General features: G+C 39.4%; 4 protein-coding genes across 4 annotated transcripts; 2 read left to right on the top strand and 2 right to left on the bottom strand.

The window, feature by feature from the left end:
- Window positions 1-9545: 9545 nt before the first annotated feature.
- On the top strand, window positions 9546-11325 carry QC764_001460 (uncharacterized protein). The gene is made up of 2 exons (XM_062939952.1): window positions 9546-10368; window positions 10422-11325. Exons 1-2 carry the CDS (start codon window positions 9853-9855, stop codon window positions 11262-11264), a joined length of 1359 nt encoding a protein of 452 aa, XP_062795736.1. The 5' UTR covers window positions 9546-9852; the 3' UTR covers window positions 11265-11325.
- On the bottom strand, window positions 11258-12052 carry QC764_001450 (uncharacterized protein; the record flags this gene model as incomplete). The annotated part of the gene is made up of 2 exons (XM_062939951.1): window positions 11258-11945; window positions 12004-12052. The coding sequence occupies 2 exons, from the start codon at window positions 12050-12052 to the stop codon at window positions 11392-11394; spliced, it is 603 nt and encodes a 200-aa protein (XP_062795737.1). The 3' UTR covers window positions 11258-11391.
- A 431-nt stretch (window positions 12053-12483) lies between these two features.
- On the bottom strand, window positions 12484-14135 carry QC764_001445 (uncharacterized protein; the record flags this gene model as incomplete). Its single annotated transcript, XM_062939950.1, has 2 exons — window positions 12872-14135; window positions 12484-12812 (listed from the first exon to the last, which is right to left on the bottom strand). The coding sequence occupies exons 1-2, from the start codon at window positions 13395-13397 to the stop codon at window positions 12484-12486; spliced, it is 855 nt and encodes a 284-aa protein (XP_062795738.1). The 5' UTR covers window positions 13398-14135.
- Window positions 14136-14316: 181 nt separating this feature from the next.
- QC764_001440 (uncharacterized protein) lies at window positions 14317-16935 on the top strand (the record flags this gene model as incomplete). Its single annotated transcript, XM_062939949.1, has 2 exons — window positions 14317-15230; window positions 15285-16935. The coding sequence occupies exons 1-2, from the start codon at window positions 14725-14727 to the stop codon at window positions 16933-16935; spliced, it is 2157 nt and encodes a 718-aa protein (XP_062795739.1). The 5' UTR covers window positions 14317-14724.
- Window positions 16936-16958: the final 23 nt, after the last annotated feature.

Genomic DNA, 16958 nt, shown 5'->3' on the forward strand with positions numbered 1-16958 from the left:
CCCTAACCCTAACCCTAACCCTAACCCTAACCCTAACCCTAACCCTAACCCTAACCCTAACCCTAACCCTAACCCTAACCCTAACCCTACGGTTGCGAGGGCCTGGGTGTTAAAAGCAGACCTTTTCTTTTAATTTCCTCGGCCGGCTAGCTGTGCAATAGAGCCTTGTGATTTCGATTAACGTATCTGGGTTCCGTACGGTAAAGTTTAATTAAAAGATATAGATATTTAGTTCTTAAACGGTTTTATAGTAGGCCTATCGTACGATAAAATAATATAAATATTATATAATAGTATTAAAATATTATATAATAATTATCTGGGGTTTATAGAACTATCGGTTATAGGTATTATCGTTTAAAAAGTAATATAATCTTTAGGTATAACAACTAAGCGGTATATATTATCTTAAAGTTTCTAGAGGTACGGGTTTAATTCTTATTAATATCCTATTCTAGTAAACTTTTAATCGTATAAACTAATTAACTTTTAAAAAAATATTTAAAATAACGCTTATCCTTATTACCCGTAGCTTATACGAGGTTATCGATACTGCCTAACCTTATATTAAAAGGTTAATAAATAGCTTTTATATTAATATTAATATATATTTTTCCCGTATAATAATATTTAAATTAATAAATATATAAAAAATATAATAAGTATTTTCGGCTTTACTATCGGCCGATATCGAATATATCCCCGGTAGGATAAAAGGGGCTAAGGTACTGGCTCGTCCGAGCTATATAAATATAGTTTTAATCTAAAGCCGTAGTTCTATAACTACCTTTCTCTATATTACCTATATTAATAAGTTTAATAGAGAGCCGTTTAAGGATTATCGTACGACGGATAGGTATTAAGGTAATACTTATAGTAACTATAAATAAAGGGATTATAGGAATAAATATAGCTTTTATATTACTAATTAAAACGGTATTAAAGCTATAGAGGAGGGTAAAGGAAGTAAGGGAGTTACGGAAAGGAGCTAGGAGGTAGTAGTTATTAGTAATTCCGACGATTAAATAAGTTATATAATAATATATATTTTTTTTATTAACCGTAAAAAATATATTTACTATCTGTACGGTAGTATACCCGATACTCTTTAATATAGGTTATTTAAATAACTGTAATAATACCTTCGTCTTTTATTTTAATAAGAAAAATATTATTGGATCGTATAACTTACTTTTCTATTACCTAACTTCACTTTATTATCTATACGCATTAGCAATATACTTACTCTAAATTTTATATTTATTATATATAATTTCATACTATTCGTACGATAATATACCTAATATTATTCTATATAGGTCGTTAAAAAGATTTTAATAATATCTTTTTTTTTTTACTTTAATAGGAAAAATATTATCGGATCGTACAACTTACTTTTGCATTACCTAACCTTACTTTACTATATACGCGTATTAGTAACACGCTTATACCTAGTTTCACATTTATTATATATAATTCTACACCATTCGTACGATAATATACCTAATACTATTTTATATAGGTCGTTTAGATAATTATAATAGTACCGTTATCTTTTATTTTAGTATAAAAAATCTTATCGGATCGTACAACTTACTATTGGATTAACTAACTTTACTTTACTATATACGTATATTAATAATATATTTACACTTAACTTTTTATTTATTATATATAATTCTACACTACTCGTACGATAGTATACCCGATATTATTCTCTATAGATCGTTAAGAAGATTCTAATAATATCTTTTTTTTCTACTTTAATAGGAAAAATATTATTAAATCGTATAACTTACTTTTATATTACCTAACCTTACTTTACTATATATATATATTAGTAATATACTTATACTTAGCTTTGTATTTATTATATATAATTCCATACTACTCGTACGATAGTATACCTAATACTATTTTATATAGGTCGTTAAGAAGATTCTAATAATATTTTCTTTTTCCACTTTAATAGGAAAAATGTTATCGGATCGTACAACTTACTTTTATATTATCTAACCTTACTTTACTATATATACGCATTAATAATACGCTTATACCTAGCTTTACATTTACTATATATAATTCTATACTACTCGTACGATAGTATATCGGATACTATTCTATATAGGTCATTTAGACTATTTTAATAATACCTCTCTCGTATATTTTAATAAGAAAAATATTATCGGATCGTATAACTTACTATTGCATTACCCAATCTTACTTTACTATTTATATATATTACTAATACCCTTATACCTAGCTTTACATTTATTATATAGTATTCTATACTATTCGTACGATAATACACCTAATACCATTCTATATAAGTCGTTTAGACCATTCTAATAATACCTCTCTTATTTATTTTAATAGGAAAAATATTATCGGATCGTATAACTTACTATTATATTATCTAACCTCACTTTACAATACGCGCGTATTACTAATATACTCACACTAATCTTTATATCCAGCTTTATATCTATTATATATAATTCTATACCGCTCGTACGATAATACACTATATACTATTCTATATAGCTCATTAAGGCGATTCTAATAATATTTTTATTTTCTATTTTAATAAGAAAAATCTTATCGGATCGTACAATTAAATTCTTTAACGGATCCTACCCCCTGTTTCCAAAGTGGGGCTTTTTTTTTAGTATGCTTTTTAACGGATTATACTACAATCCATCGGAGAATAACTAATAGGAGTTCTCCGGGTAATAGTCTTACCTTATAACGTAAAAGTAAATAAAGTAACGGAGTCTAATTATATCCCGATTATATTAATACTAATAAAAATAACGGACGGGACGGGGAAGAATTAAAAGTAGTGGCTCCTTTATATATTATTTACTAATAAAATTATAATATAAAGTATTTATAGGTATAATACTTTTTATTTAATATATAGTTTTAACCCTATTACGCTGATCGAAAAGGACGTACCGTTATAGAAAGTCGTTTAATAAGAAAAGATTAGCTCTAATAGATTAGGGAGAGACTAAAAGAAAAGAGTAGCTATAGATTTAATAGAGGTAAGGGCGAGACTATTAAAATTATAGGAGATAAATTTAACTTTAGTAATTAAAAGGATTAGTATAGTAAAATAGAAAGCTATAGCAAAAAAAAATAGGAAAAGGATTCGTAGTATTAAGCCTAAAAGTAATATAATTAAAAGGGAGAACTTAATATTAATATATAAAATAAATAGAAAGTTAAATATAAGTATAGTAAGGAAACTATAGTATTATTAAAACGGTCCTTTTAAAGTAAGAAAGGTTAAACTAAATAATATTTATTACTTTTTAAAAATATTAAATAAGGTACCGTTACGAACTTTTTATATATTAAATAGGGTAAAAAAGTTTTTTAGGTTAAAAGATATATATATAGATAAAGAGGATACGGATATATAGTTAAGACTAAAGAGAGTTAAGTAGGTACCTAGGAATAGGGTAAAGGAAGGTATAAATATAATAGAAAATAAAAATAAAGAAGAAGAGATAGTAGAAGAATTACTAGGGAGGATAATAATTAGGGGGAGGATAATAATTAGGGGGAAGATTAAGATAGAACGGAAGAATATTAAAATATAAAGGAGATTCGAGAAGGGTAAAAGTATAAAGGTGGTTTTAAAGAAGGGTAAACTAAAGGACTTTTTAGGTAATTAAAGGGAAATAATAACGAAAACGTTATAATTATTATTTTTTAAAAAGGTATTAAAGCTTATATTATAAAAATAGAGCTATTGGAGCTATTTATTTTTAAAGGAAGGAAAGATATTAAAGGAGGTAACTATTTAGGGTAAAGATTATTATATTATATTTTTCTAATTTCTTTTTTTTTTTATTATTTTTTTTTCTTATTTCCTTTTCTCTTTATACTTTTCCCTTTAATTAAAGGTAAAGGAAAATTATTCTTTTTTTTATTTTATTTTTTTTATTTAATTATTATTTTTTAAACGCTTTATACTTAGCCCGCTATTTTTCCTACTCCTAGTTTCAATTAACTTCTTTACTATTAAGAATTAAGCTTATAGTATTATAATTTAATTTCGATAATTTATTATTATTAAAATCTTTAAAGTAATAACTATCTTTATTAATATTAAACTATAAATAATAAATACCCTTATATTAGTAATTTCTATATTTTTAATCGAAGTCTTTTCGTCCTACGTAGCTAAAGTATAATTATATTACCTTAGTTTTAGTTCTATTAAAAAACATTACGAAAGACCGACGATAGCTTTAATCGTACTTATCGTATAGATTAATATAACTAAATCCTATATATTAATATCGGCTAAAGCCTAATTAAAAAAGCAATACTTATAATAACCCGGTAGCTTAGATAAATAAACTTTTAAAACGATAAGCCCGTTTAACGATTTTAAAGAGCTATCGCCCGAAGAACTACCCGTTAAACCGTTCGATAAAAACCCGTTTAATTAAATTACTCGATAATACTTTAGAGATATAATTAATAATAATCCTATCCGTATTAATATTCTTAAAAAATATTTATTATTCTTTTTTACCTCCCTTCTTTATTAAATTAAGGAGGAATTACTTAAGGTAAAAGGTAGCCGCTACGTAATTAAGATCTAAAGGGGAAATCTTAAGGTACTAAAGAATAGTTTAATAAAGGAAAAAGATATTATAATAAGTATTAGCTCCTTTAAATATAATAAGTTATAAATATAAATAGAATGTCGGACCTAGACGTACCTTTTATAAATAACGCTTTAATTATTAGAAGCGCGGGTAAAGTTAGTAGGATAATAAGTAAAGGTAATAAATAAAGGCTTTTAAATAAAATTAATAATAACCTCGGATTAATCGTATATTATAAAGTTGAAAACTCCCTCGACTTAATTAAGAAATTTTTTAATAAAAGAGATTATAAATACTTAAGTAGTAAAATCGTCGATTACTTAATTAAATAAAGTAATAGGTTCCCCGAAAGAAAAAACTATTATAAAAAAGTAATAAATAAGTATTAGAAAAAATAAGGAGTAAATAAAAATAAAGAAAATTAATAACGTACATTATAAGCGAGTCGCGCATATAAGCGAGTCGCGCACTCTCTGTTACCCTACCACAACTACCCTTAATTACACAACCACAACACTAGGAAACTATAATAACTGAATCAGAAACAGATAAATCAGATAATTCTGCAGCCTCCTGGCATGTACGTGCATTATGGCCAGGCTTGCCGCACACACCACAGCACCGAACCTTCGTACGAGCTCCCCCTGCATTACCGCCATCCTGCTGCGTTTCTTACGCTGCCTCCCCACCCACGGCCTTCTAGTTAAGTATATCCTTTGCATCTTACATAGTAAGTAATCCTCCGAGCCGCATACGTGTTTTTTTGGCTCTCCGGCGCTTACTTAGTGCCTCGTTGGCCTTGCGGAGTGAAGTGTTCTCTGTACGAAAGAGAGCCACTTAGTATATTATAGCTATTATACTTTTAGTAAGCTAGTCTATAGTAACTAATATTAAAGTCGGGGAGCTATTTTGATAGTTAGTAATGCAAGTTTTAATAAGCGTTAACTGCGAGTTAGCTTCTCGGGGTTTATATAGTATCTAGAAGACCTAAGGTTATATAGTGCCGGGCCGTAAGTTTGGAGGTATTAGTATATAAAGCTTTATATTTAGCTTAGAAAGTACCTTCTCTAGATCGTATAGTATAAGGCTAATACCCGCAAAATTACCCTATATATTCTTCTCTATTATAGAGGCGAAGAAGGCCTCGCGGAAGGCATAAAGGAACTCGAGCTTACTTATATAATTAATATATATATGTATTAAATCCTCGATCTAGCGACTATACGCCTGTTTTAGCGGCCTAAAGCAGCTAACATCGAGTGGCTGGAGGAGGTGGGAGGAGTGTGGAGGTATATAGAGCGTAATAATATTATTCTATTAGCAATAGCGCTCGAATTCGGTCGAGTAGTGGCTTTCGTGGCTATCGAGGATTAGTAACCGGTATTTACCCTTTATACGGGACGCTATATAATAGTCGAAGTGCTTAATCTAATCTAGGCTTACCGGATTAGTAGTCCAGCCATTATCGGTAATTGCGATGCGCTAGGTAAACGGTAAGTTACACTCGGTATACCAATTAGTAAGGTAGTACTATGCGGCTAAAATAATGAAGGGAGGGATAGCCCAGCCGAGGGCATTAACTCCCTAGATTACCGTTGCCTATTCGCGGTTACTAGGCTAAGCCAGTTTTGCCTTACTAAGGCCGTCTAAGGTCGTAATTACTATACCCGCGAAGATAATACCCATTATAAACCTAGTCTCGTCGAAGTTATAGATATCGTTATTTATAATACCGTACTTGGCCTTAGTGTTCCGCACAAGCGTAAACCACTCGCTAATAACCTTTAGATCCTCGCACTTGGCCCTTTAATAGTCGTATCTACGTGTAAAACGCGTACGGAGCTATGGCTGGCGTTTGACGAAGTTATGTGCCCAGAGCTTACTAATAGGGGGCGCGTCGCGTACGCGTAGTAGTTGGTTGGCCATATCTTCCACACCACGCAATCTTGGTGGAAAAGCTCGCGCATATAGCTTAATAACGTATTGAATAATAGCATCCTCTTTTGATTGAGTGAGCTTCTTCGAATTGGGCGTGGTGTCGCGTTGTGCAGGCCGGCTAGCGCGTCGGTCACGGAGGGTTGATGGTGGTACATTATAGAGCTTAGCTGCGGCTCTAAGGCGTAATTTTTCGTCCTTTTAGAGAGCTTCAAGGGCTAAGATTACCCTCGCTTCCTTTAAAGTAGGTGGCATGTTGGGTTGTAGAGAAAAATGATGTTAAGTATAGAGAGAAAGCGTCGCAATGGCCAGTGCGCGACTCGCTTATATGCGCGACTCGCTTATAATGTACGTTATAGGTATTTACAATTAAAGGATAGGACTATATAACCGGTCTTATAGGCTTTAATAGGAGGGAAACTTAATAGGGTACTTTTTTCTTTTTAAACGGCTTACGTAAATATTTAATAATCGTACTTTATAAACTAAATAAAGAGTAAAGAATAAAGATTTATTATTTATATAGCTTAAAGTAAAAAAAGAAATATTAGCTTTTTTTCCTTTTTACTTCCTTCTCGATAACCCTTTAATTATAAATCGTATTATACGTTACTCTCTCTTAATTTTTTATAAAATAATATTATTAATACTTTTTCCGAAGTCTATTTACGATATATCGTAGGAAGAATTTACCGTTAATAAAGAATTCGGCCCTCTTAATAATCTCGTTAAAGAGATTATACGGAAAGCGTGCTTTTAAAGTATTAATAAAGTTTATAGCTTTAATTCCCCGCATAGTATTTTCTTTCTTTAAAGTAATAATACTTTTTAACCTATTTACTTCGGCCTTAACTTAGTTACTAACCTAAGAGATTATATTATAGAAAGACGGCCTAATTAAGTTAATATTACTTTCGTAAAGTAATATTCGATTAATATTATTAAAAAAAAATTTCCTAGCTTAAAAATAATAATATACCCTAATCGGATAAACATTTATAGTATTTATATAACCTCCTTTACTTATATAATATATAACTTTTAAAGTTAATTAAAAGTTAAATAGTAGTTTATTAATTCGGTTTTTACTTATACTTTTCGGTACTTTCTTTAAAAAATCCTTAAGCGTTATATATAAATCCTTAAAAAACCTTTAAACTCTATTATAATAAAATTATTAATATATTTTTTCCTACTTACGATAACTATAATACCTTTAACCGACGATACTAAGTCCTTCCTATTTATATTAATACCGGAAGCTACTAAATAGTAAATATTTACAATATTACTATTAATATTTTAATTTATATAAACTTATTAAAGGATTAAAAGGAGTATTAAACGGACGTAATTTTTTATTTAATATTTTATATCCGTTATATTTTTTAATATAACCTTAATATAAAAATAAAGAGCCTAACTTATAATAAATAAAGCGGGGTATAAAAATATAATCTTTAGGTTTTAAAGTATTATCGTACTTATTTTTAGGAAAGTACTTTGTATAGTAAAAAGGAGGATTTAATGGTAATAAAAGCTTAAAGAGGAGATCGTTACTATAAAAACTATAAAACTATAAGCGTTATAGGGAAAAAGATAATAAAGTTATAAATAGCTTATATAAAAAAGTCTTTAAAGTATAAGCTTAATTAAAGGGTACGTAATAAAAAATAAAAAAGGAAAGGCTTAAAGGACTTAATAAACGCGGAAGGATTTAACCTATTAAATACCCTTTTATTACTATTTAAATCTCTATTACTTTCCCGGTTTATTTCTCTCTTTAGTTCTCCGTTAACTTTAGTTACTATTATTAAGAGAGATAAATATATTATAGGTTTTCCCTTTAATTACAAAAAGTTTAGATTATATAGCGTATTAAGCGACTTTTAATAATTAAGTAAGGTAATAACTCCTTTTAGGCTCTATACTTCTATAATAATAAACTCGCCGCTTTTTTTTAAACTAGTAATTACCCGGCCCCCTACTTATAACTACTTAAGGTCGCTAATAATATATTTTTTACCTAATTATATATCTTATTTTATAGGATAGGAGTAGGCTCCTAAAGTTCTTTAAAAACGAAGGAAGGAGATCGTTAGGTTACCGGTTATAATAGCTCGATAAGGACGGAGGTATACTCTGAGATCCGAAAAGTGAGGGTGCTCCTCTCTCTGATTAAGGAAGAATGGATAAAAGAGTGGTAAGATTATATTATTTTTTCTTCTTTTTACTAAATAATATTTTCTTTTTCGCTTGGAAGGGATATTTTTTTTTTTTTTTCTTATATACGCATTTGCCCACTGGTTTATAATGGTCAAATACAAAGGAAGGTTTAGTTTGGGGTGCGGCCACAGGCCTAAGGGTTTAAGTAAGGAAGTGGGGCTCTCGGAGGATTCGGGGGTTCAGGGGTCATGTATATAAGCGGTTTGCTTCGGGCATTCTATTTTAGACGGATCATCGACTTTTATTTCTTTATATTTTTGTGCCTTGCACGCGTGCAGGCAATTCTGGCCCTCTAATCAGGCCAATCAGGTGCTTATTATGTGGTCTGCGAGCCCATAAAGTCTTTTCTTTGTCCTACGTGGAGTGCGGCCTGCGAGCGAGCCACTGTCACGCAGGTATGTTTATTTAGAGACCCTGTTGAGGGTATATTTGTGGTGTTGTGGTTGATTTATGTGTTTTCTCACCATTTCATTATAATGGAGGATGGTATTCGAAAGGTGATTTAAAAGTGACCGGCCCACTTATATAACCGACTCGCTTATAAAGTACGTTAACCCTCTATAAATTCCAGTACAAGATTTATAGATACTACGTACTATTTAGAAAGTAAGGTAGGGCCTACTATTTAACTAGCACTTAAGTAAACTAGTACTATAGTTACCACCGCAATAGCCTGGATATATAAGGGGATGCGTCTATATGATTAAGGGGGTGCGGATAAAGTCCCTTCTTTGGTCTCATCCATCAACCTCTCCTCCTCTTCAGTCTTCCTTTCATTTATATTGCACCGGCTAATCAACCCATCTCAGACATCCCAGATCGTCCATCCATTAATCCTACAAGCAGACCTATTGTCCCGGATATGTTCATCTTCATCATGCCGAAATATAACATATTTTTCCCACCAATACCAACACCGCATCTCTTCCCGGCATAGTGCTACCATGCTCCGTCGATCATAATGGACCCCATTGCGACCTTGCTTGACTGCCGGCAGTTTGCACATAAGCGCTTGTACGTCCAAGTCTTCTGTTGCTTATCCATTCATTCATGCTAGTCCGTCATGCGTCTCCTGCTTCTTTCTTTGGGCGCGACGATTGCGTCTCTCGCCTCGGCCTCATTGCAGATTGTTCCGGGTGGCACATGGACTACACCAAATGGCGAGCATCTTCAAGCTCACGGGGCTGGTCTCATTGTTGACAATGGCACATACTACATGATTGGAGAGGACAAGAGCGGGGGACACTCATTCTCCAACGTCAACTGCTACTCCTCCACTGACCTGGTGCAATGGACGCTCGTCGGTGCTCTTCTGACACGGCAAGCATCCGGTGACCTCGGTCCAAATCGTGTTGTTGAAAGACCAAAGGTAGTCTACAATGACCGCACTCGAAAGTATGTGCTCTGGATGCACATGGACAGCAGCAATTACGGTGAAGCCAGAGTCGCCGTTGCCACTGGAGACTCGGTCTGTGGGAGGTACCAATATATCAGGAGTTTCCAACCACTTGGACGAGAAAGCAGAGACATGGGTCTTTTCAAGGATGACGATGGCAAAGGGTACCTGTTAACCGAAGATGTGAGTTCGTCCTCCCAGGCCTCTCATGCAGCAGCTTACTCAGACCAACACAGAGGAAACATGGACTTCGAATCGTCGCACTTTCCGATGACTATCTTACTCCCACGACGGACGTATTTTCCTGGCGCCTGGAGGGTGGAAATCGAGTGGAAGCTCCTGCCATGATCAAACTTGGACGAACCTACTTCATGTTTGCTTCAATGATGACGGGATGGGACGCCAACGAGAACCAGTACACCACCTCCACCTCTCTGTCTGGCGGCTGGTCTGCGTGGAGAAAGTTTGCCGATAGCGGATCCAAGACCTACAACTCCCAGACGACATACATTCTCAAGACAAGCGAGTCTAGTGCCATCTACCTCGGCGATCGGTGGATGAAAGACAACTTGATGGCGAGCACGTATATCTGGCTCCCACTGAGTATCAGCGGAACTGCCGTTACCATGAAGAACTTTGTTAGCTGGGTCCCCGGCTCACCTGGATTCTCCGCATGGCAAAATCCTCCTGCAGAAACATCATACGAAGGAGAAAAGGCAGTGTATGGCGGAAAAGCAAGGAATGTAGATTGCTCGACCTGTTCTGGCAAAGTGACGGCTGGATACATTGGCGGCCCAGACCGGGGTAGCGTCACATTCAACAACATTCGCAGCGACATCGACGGCTTGACTACAATTCGGATCAAGTTCCTCAACGGAGACAGCAGCCCGCGGTATGCCAACGTTCGGGTTAATGGCGACGGGGGGAGAAAGATTGCCTTCCTACCAGCAAAGGGAGACCCGGCTTCTAGTACCCTTCACGCCAACTTGAGACGCGGTTCGAGTAACACAATTGTCATTGAGGGATTTGGGAATGGCTGGGGACCAGATGTGGATCGGTTGATGGTTCCAGTGCAGTAGATTATCAGTCCTCCTTTGTTCTACGGATGCTTATGTAGATTACCTATCCCCAAACACATACGACATCTTGTACCTCACTAAATTTTTCTGATCATACCATCGGCCTTCCATCTCCGTGGTGGCTGGCCTAGGCCAAGCTTCTGGCCAAAGCGCGGACCTGTTCGTGCAGTTGAGACTCCCTAGGCGAGTTCTTCAAAACCTTCTCCAGCAAATGGTTGACCTGCAGGCCTGCAGCCCTCGGAGGATTGCCCTGGGCAGTCTGGATTCTCGAGATTTGGAATTGAAGAAAGAACTTGGGGACTTTGATCGCCAAATTCCCGTTGACGCTTCTAATGCCAGCTTCGGTGGCGATGTAGACGTCCAACTGTCGCTGGAATTGTGCGAGGTTGGCGGAACGAAGTGGTGTCGGAGTCGCGAATCTGCTCAGGGCAAACTGCAATGGGGCTTGGGAAGAGGTGGCAAAGTTGATGGAAGAGAAGGAGACCCCATCGGCGGTTACATCGGGAACGTTGGATAATGTTCGGCGGCTATTGTTGCAAGTGATGCGTGGACGGAGCTGGTTGACAAAGTCTGATGTTTCCTTGGGGAGAACGGTGTTGCCGATTATAAAACAAGCACTGCCAGCTTGTCTAGAGCTGAGCTCGGAAGCCGCTGGAATGGCAAGATCGGAGACGATGGGAGCTGTTTGTTACTGTGTTAGCTAAGGGGCTTTTTCAGATGCAATCCATCTTCAACGTACCGGCAGAGACGAGCCCAGCTCCAATAGCAAGAAGACCGAAGAATCTCATTGTTGCGATTCGGTGTTGATGAATGTGAGAAGTTGCAAAGTAAACAAATACAACAAACAAATTGAATAGGACGCAAGCGCCGGGATTTTGAAGAAACAAACAAAAGAACGAGTCAAAAAGAACGATGCAGCCAGCCACAGTGAGGATCAGATCTACAATCGGGGCAGATCAAGCATCCTAAATACAATCTGAACCCTTTGTCTCGGTGGAGCCATTCAACCCGACGACGAGAACCCAAACTCTGGCTCACGCGCCAATGCCACCGGAGCAGTCTCCAACAAGTCTAGCGCTGTACTCTGAGCCCCAGACAGGGGTCGGTTCAGGGTTTTGGCGATGACCTCAAACTTTTGCGGGGCCGTTTCATCCCTTCTTCCCCTTTTGCTTCCAGAAATACCACCATAACAACTTCGTAAACGATTCCTGCAAGAAGTTCAGATGGTGAAAAGGGGAACCCATTGAAACACAAAGTAGACCCAAAACAGCGCGTTTTTGCCTTGGCGAGGTTGGCCCAGTGTGTTGCCAGTGACGATCACGGGCCCATAGTCAGCAAGCCAAAACCACCCCAACGCGCACACCAGACCGGCGAAGAAAAAGACGTAGACGCTGAATGGTTTTATCCCTCCCGTCTTAGGTGTGCTGCTGCGACACATTAAAAAGAACGAGACGACAGCAATCACACCTCCTCCGATTCCCATCACGGCGATAATGATGATGCCAGGATCAGACCACTGCCACTCGGAATCATCAATGCGCTTGCTACCTGATATTATTCATTAGCGAATGAACCATCAAAAAGGCAACAAGGAAAGGGAAGCCTACCCGTCATATGAGCAAGCATTTGACTCGACAACAAGCCAGCAACGCACAGAACGCAAACCCAGCCAGCCAATTGAACCATCAGACCCCTCCTTTCTCTATTAAAATATCGCTGAATTATAACTGCGTCCATGACCAAGCCAAATATTATTTGCATGGCTAAGAGCATCACCAACGCACGCGATTCTCGAACTTCGGACGCGTTGAGAGCGGCGAGAGTGACAGTCACGATCGCCATGCAGCTGGTGACGATGACATCGATGAGGTGTTGACTGAGGTACTTCCACGGCATCAAGGGTATGCGGCCAAAAAGATGACAGACTAGAGTGTACACCATGATGATGTGGGAAATGGCACCGAGAACGCCATACGGGACGTTGTACTGGTCAAAGAGCTGCTCAATTTGGGGATCAAAGTCTCCCCGAGGTCCATCGTTTCGAATGTCGAGAGGGAATGCCGAGGCGATTGAAAGAAACGATCCAAACACCAGAATCTTTGCGAGGATAGCCTTCCAAGTAAACAAAAACATGATGACGGGTCGCTGATATTCGGGGTGGCATCAGGAGGCGGACTGGAACTGTCTGTCCTCACATACCTTTGGTATCTGAATTTGTCGACAGTCAGACATTTATTGAACATGTGTCTCCCCTGAATCTTCATTGGAAAGTGCCTTTCTAAATTTGAGTTCGGTTTCACTTGAGCTCAGCGCGCTTATTTTTCCCTTTTCCATTTGCGCGTTGAGTTGTGGCTTGCATTTATTGAGCTTGGCGTCCTATGCGCTACCTGAGCCAACCACAATTCGACCACACTATTGTTAGAGTTACGTTTACATTGATTCAAAGCTGGTATTCCGGCTTCTTTTGTGCATTATGTGGTGGCAGACATTGAGTTATGAAAGCCCAATGCCACAATTGTCCAGATGTATCCCCTATCGGTAATGTATTTCCAGTACGTAGATGGATGTGAGCCTTCTTCTTGTTTGGCCATTTTATATATCAATTTGAAGCATTGAAATATCTCCGAGTGCATCATGTCTTGTTATTATGATAGGCACGCTGAATTGTCTGAGAATCAGGTACTGCCATCCTTGTTCCAGAGCCTTGCTGGATAACCAGATCTTAACCAGCATTCTCTTTGCCAACGGACCAAAAAAGCATGCCGAAGTCGCGATGAATCCTACCTTTAAACTTCAGCTACCGAGGACGTTGGTGGAATCAAGTATACCCCCTTGTCATCAAGTGATTTCTCGTGTGCGGAACTGTGCAACGACTACAACTCCAAAAGTAGCTTAACAATAAAATTGAGACTTGGCTTCCTATTTGCTACCTCCAAACACGATGGATGACGTGAATGACAAATGTGCGTGCACAAGCACGTGCCGTGCCTCTCAACATGGATGACGCATTCCGCGCAACCCAAGATCGCAGCGGGGTAAGAATGCTACGTCGATTGTTTATCAACCAGCGACCACAGAAGCTGTTGGTTGGACTGTTCTCCTCTACTTCCCCTCTGATCCGGTTGGCTGGAACGCCGCAATAGGAAGGTCCAAGGAATATTTCATCTTGATCATGGCAGCCCACGCCATGGCATCATTCGTCATCTTGCCCCAGACTGGAAGCTGGCTTGTAGCTGCGTCTTGCAGCATCACAAGAGTCCGGTCCGTCCACTCAGATTAACTCACCAACGGTGACAAGGACCAAGTCTGGGATGGTTGATTTCGACAACATGCAATACATCACCTCTCGCGGCAACTGGCATGCAATGCTGCAGCTCTGTTGGGAGGCTTCCGGGCGATATATCATGACTGGCCTCTCCCACCGCCCTGGACTTGGGTCTTGTTCCGCAGTCGCTCTGTCATGATGCTGGTCAAATATCACTTCACGGTCGGGTTCGCTCTCTCGTTCTCGTCGTTGGCATCCGCCTGCCTTCGCGAGTTCAACTCGGAGCATGTCCACACCCATCGCAAACCCATACTACGAAGACAAGCGGTGTGGCCACCTGTCTTGACTGAGCAAGAGACGATCTTGTCCAACTCTTTTGATGCCAACAGCATCGATGACTGGGCGAAATATTACGGCAATCAAGTCAAGTTGGCTGGTTTGGGGCGTGAGGCCGCCGAGTGGACCAGAGACCGTTGGGCAGAGAACGGCTTCACGTCTGCGTTGAAAGAGTATCATGTGTATCTCAGCTATCCAGTACGCCAGTCTCTGGCCATCGCTTACAGCAATGGGACAAGAGCGGAAGTCCACGTCCAAGAGCCCGCCCTGGCAGAGGACCCAGTGACGGGACGGGAGGATGCGATCTCGAACTTCCATGGATACTCAGCCTCCGGTAACGCCACTGGCGAATATGTTTATGTTGGGTAAGTCTCACATCTCCACTTCTGCTTTCTCAGGTGTGCTAAAAGCTGTGGCAGACGGGGAACGCACGCCGACTTTACTCGCCTCGTGGAACTGGGGGTTGAGCTGGAGGGCAAGATCGCATTAATCAGATACGGCTCCATCTTTCGGGGTTTGAAGGTCAAGAATGCGCAGGACCACGGCATGATCGGTGCCATCATTTTCACCGATCCTGGTGATGACGGAAACGTCACCGTTGCCAACGGCTATGAAGCGTACCCCCATGGACCCGCCAGACACCCTGACGCTGTGCAGAAAGGGTCAGTTCTCTTTCTCTCCACCTATCCTGGCGACCCAACCACTCCGGGCTATCCCTCTGTTGAGGGAGCACCACGTGCAGACACATCCTCCGTCACTCCCCAGATTCCCTCTCTGCCCATATCCTATGCTGCTGTCCTCCCACTGTTGCAAGCTCTCGACAGCCATGGTTTGGAGGCAAGCCAAGTCAACCGCACCGCTTGGAAGGGTGCACTGGACGCCGAATACCGCACTGGACCTGCACCTGGTGTGACGCTGTCCCTTGAGAATCTCATGGAGGGCAAAATCACGCCAATCTGGAATGTGATTGGCTATATCAATGGGACGAATCCAGATGAGACTCTGGTAATTGGCAACCACCGGGATACCTGGATGATTGGTGGTACGGGAGACCCTAACTCGGGTTCCGCCATACTCGCAGAGTTGGCCAGAGCATTTGCCAAGCTTACTGCCACGGGGTGGAAGCCGCGCCGAAATATTGTTCTGGCGTCGTGGGATGCGGAAGAGTACGGTCTTGTTGGGTCGACAGAGTGGGTGGAGGAGCACGTCAACTGGCTCACGGAAACTGCGGTGGCATACCTCAACATCGATGTTGCCGTGAGCGGGCCGAGGCCCAGTCTGGATGCGACGCCAGAACTTCACACTATTGGAACAGAAATCATGAAGAAGGTCGTTCACCCCAATGCGGGTGGCTTCGACATTTCCCTCTATGACGCCTGGCAGAGAGAATCGAGCACGGGATCCGGCCGTCACGTTGGCGTCCTGGGAAGCGGCAGCGACTACACTACCTTTCTGCATAGAGGTGTAAGCGCATTGGATGTTGGCTCAAGTGGCGGTGCTGGAGATCCCATCTGGCATTACCACAGCAACTACGACTCTTACAACTGGATGTCCAAGTTTGGAGACCCGGGATTCAAGGTGCATGCTGCCATGGGTCAGTATCTGAGCTTGCTCGCGCTGCACATTGCGGATGATGAAATCTTGCCCTTTGATCTCCCCAACTATACCGAAGAGCTAAGAGGGTATTATGAGGATTTGAGAGACTTGATCGGGGATGAGACCCTCGACACTTCCGAACTGGCCGCCGCGATTGACGTTTTTGAGAAGAGTGCCAAGCAGGTTAAGGAGCTGGAGGCTTTGGCCAAGACATGGAAGGATGAAAACTTGATCAAGGTGGTCAATAAGAAGTATCGAGACTTCCAGCGCGGATTTGTATCGCAGGGAGGATTGCCCAATCGCGAGTTTTACCGTCATGTGGTGACAGCCCCTGGGCTCGACACAGGGTATGCCGCCATTACCTTCCCTGGCGTGTCCGAGGGAGTGCAATACGGGAATCTAACCGTCGCCGCTGAGTGGGTGTCCAAAACTGCCCAAGGCATTCTGCGGGCTGCCGCCATTCTCAAGACTTGAAACCATACATGTAGCTGTGCCAT

Source organism: Podospora pseudoanserina (genome assembly GCF_035222485.1).
Source record: "Podospora pseudoanserina strain CBS 124.78 chromosome 7 map unlocalized CBS124.78p_7.2, whole genome shotgun sequence".
In the NCBI taxonomy this organism is placed as follows: domain Eukaryota; kingdom Fungi; phylum Ascomycota; class Sordariomycetes; order Sordariales; family Podosporaceae; genus Podospora; species Podospora pseudoanserina.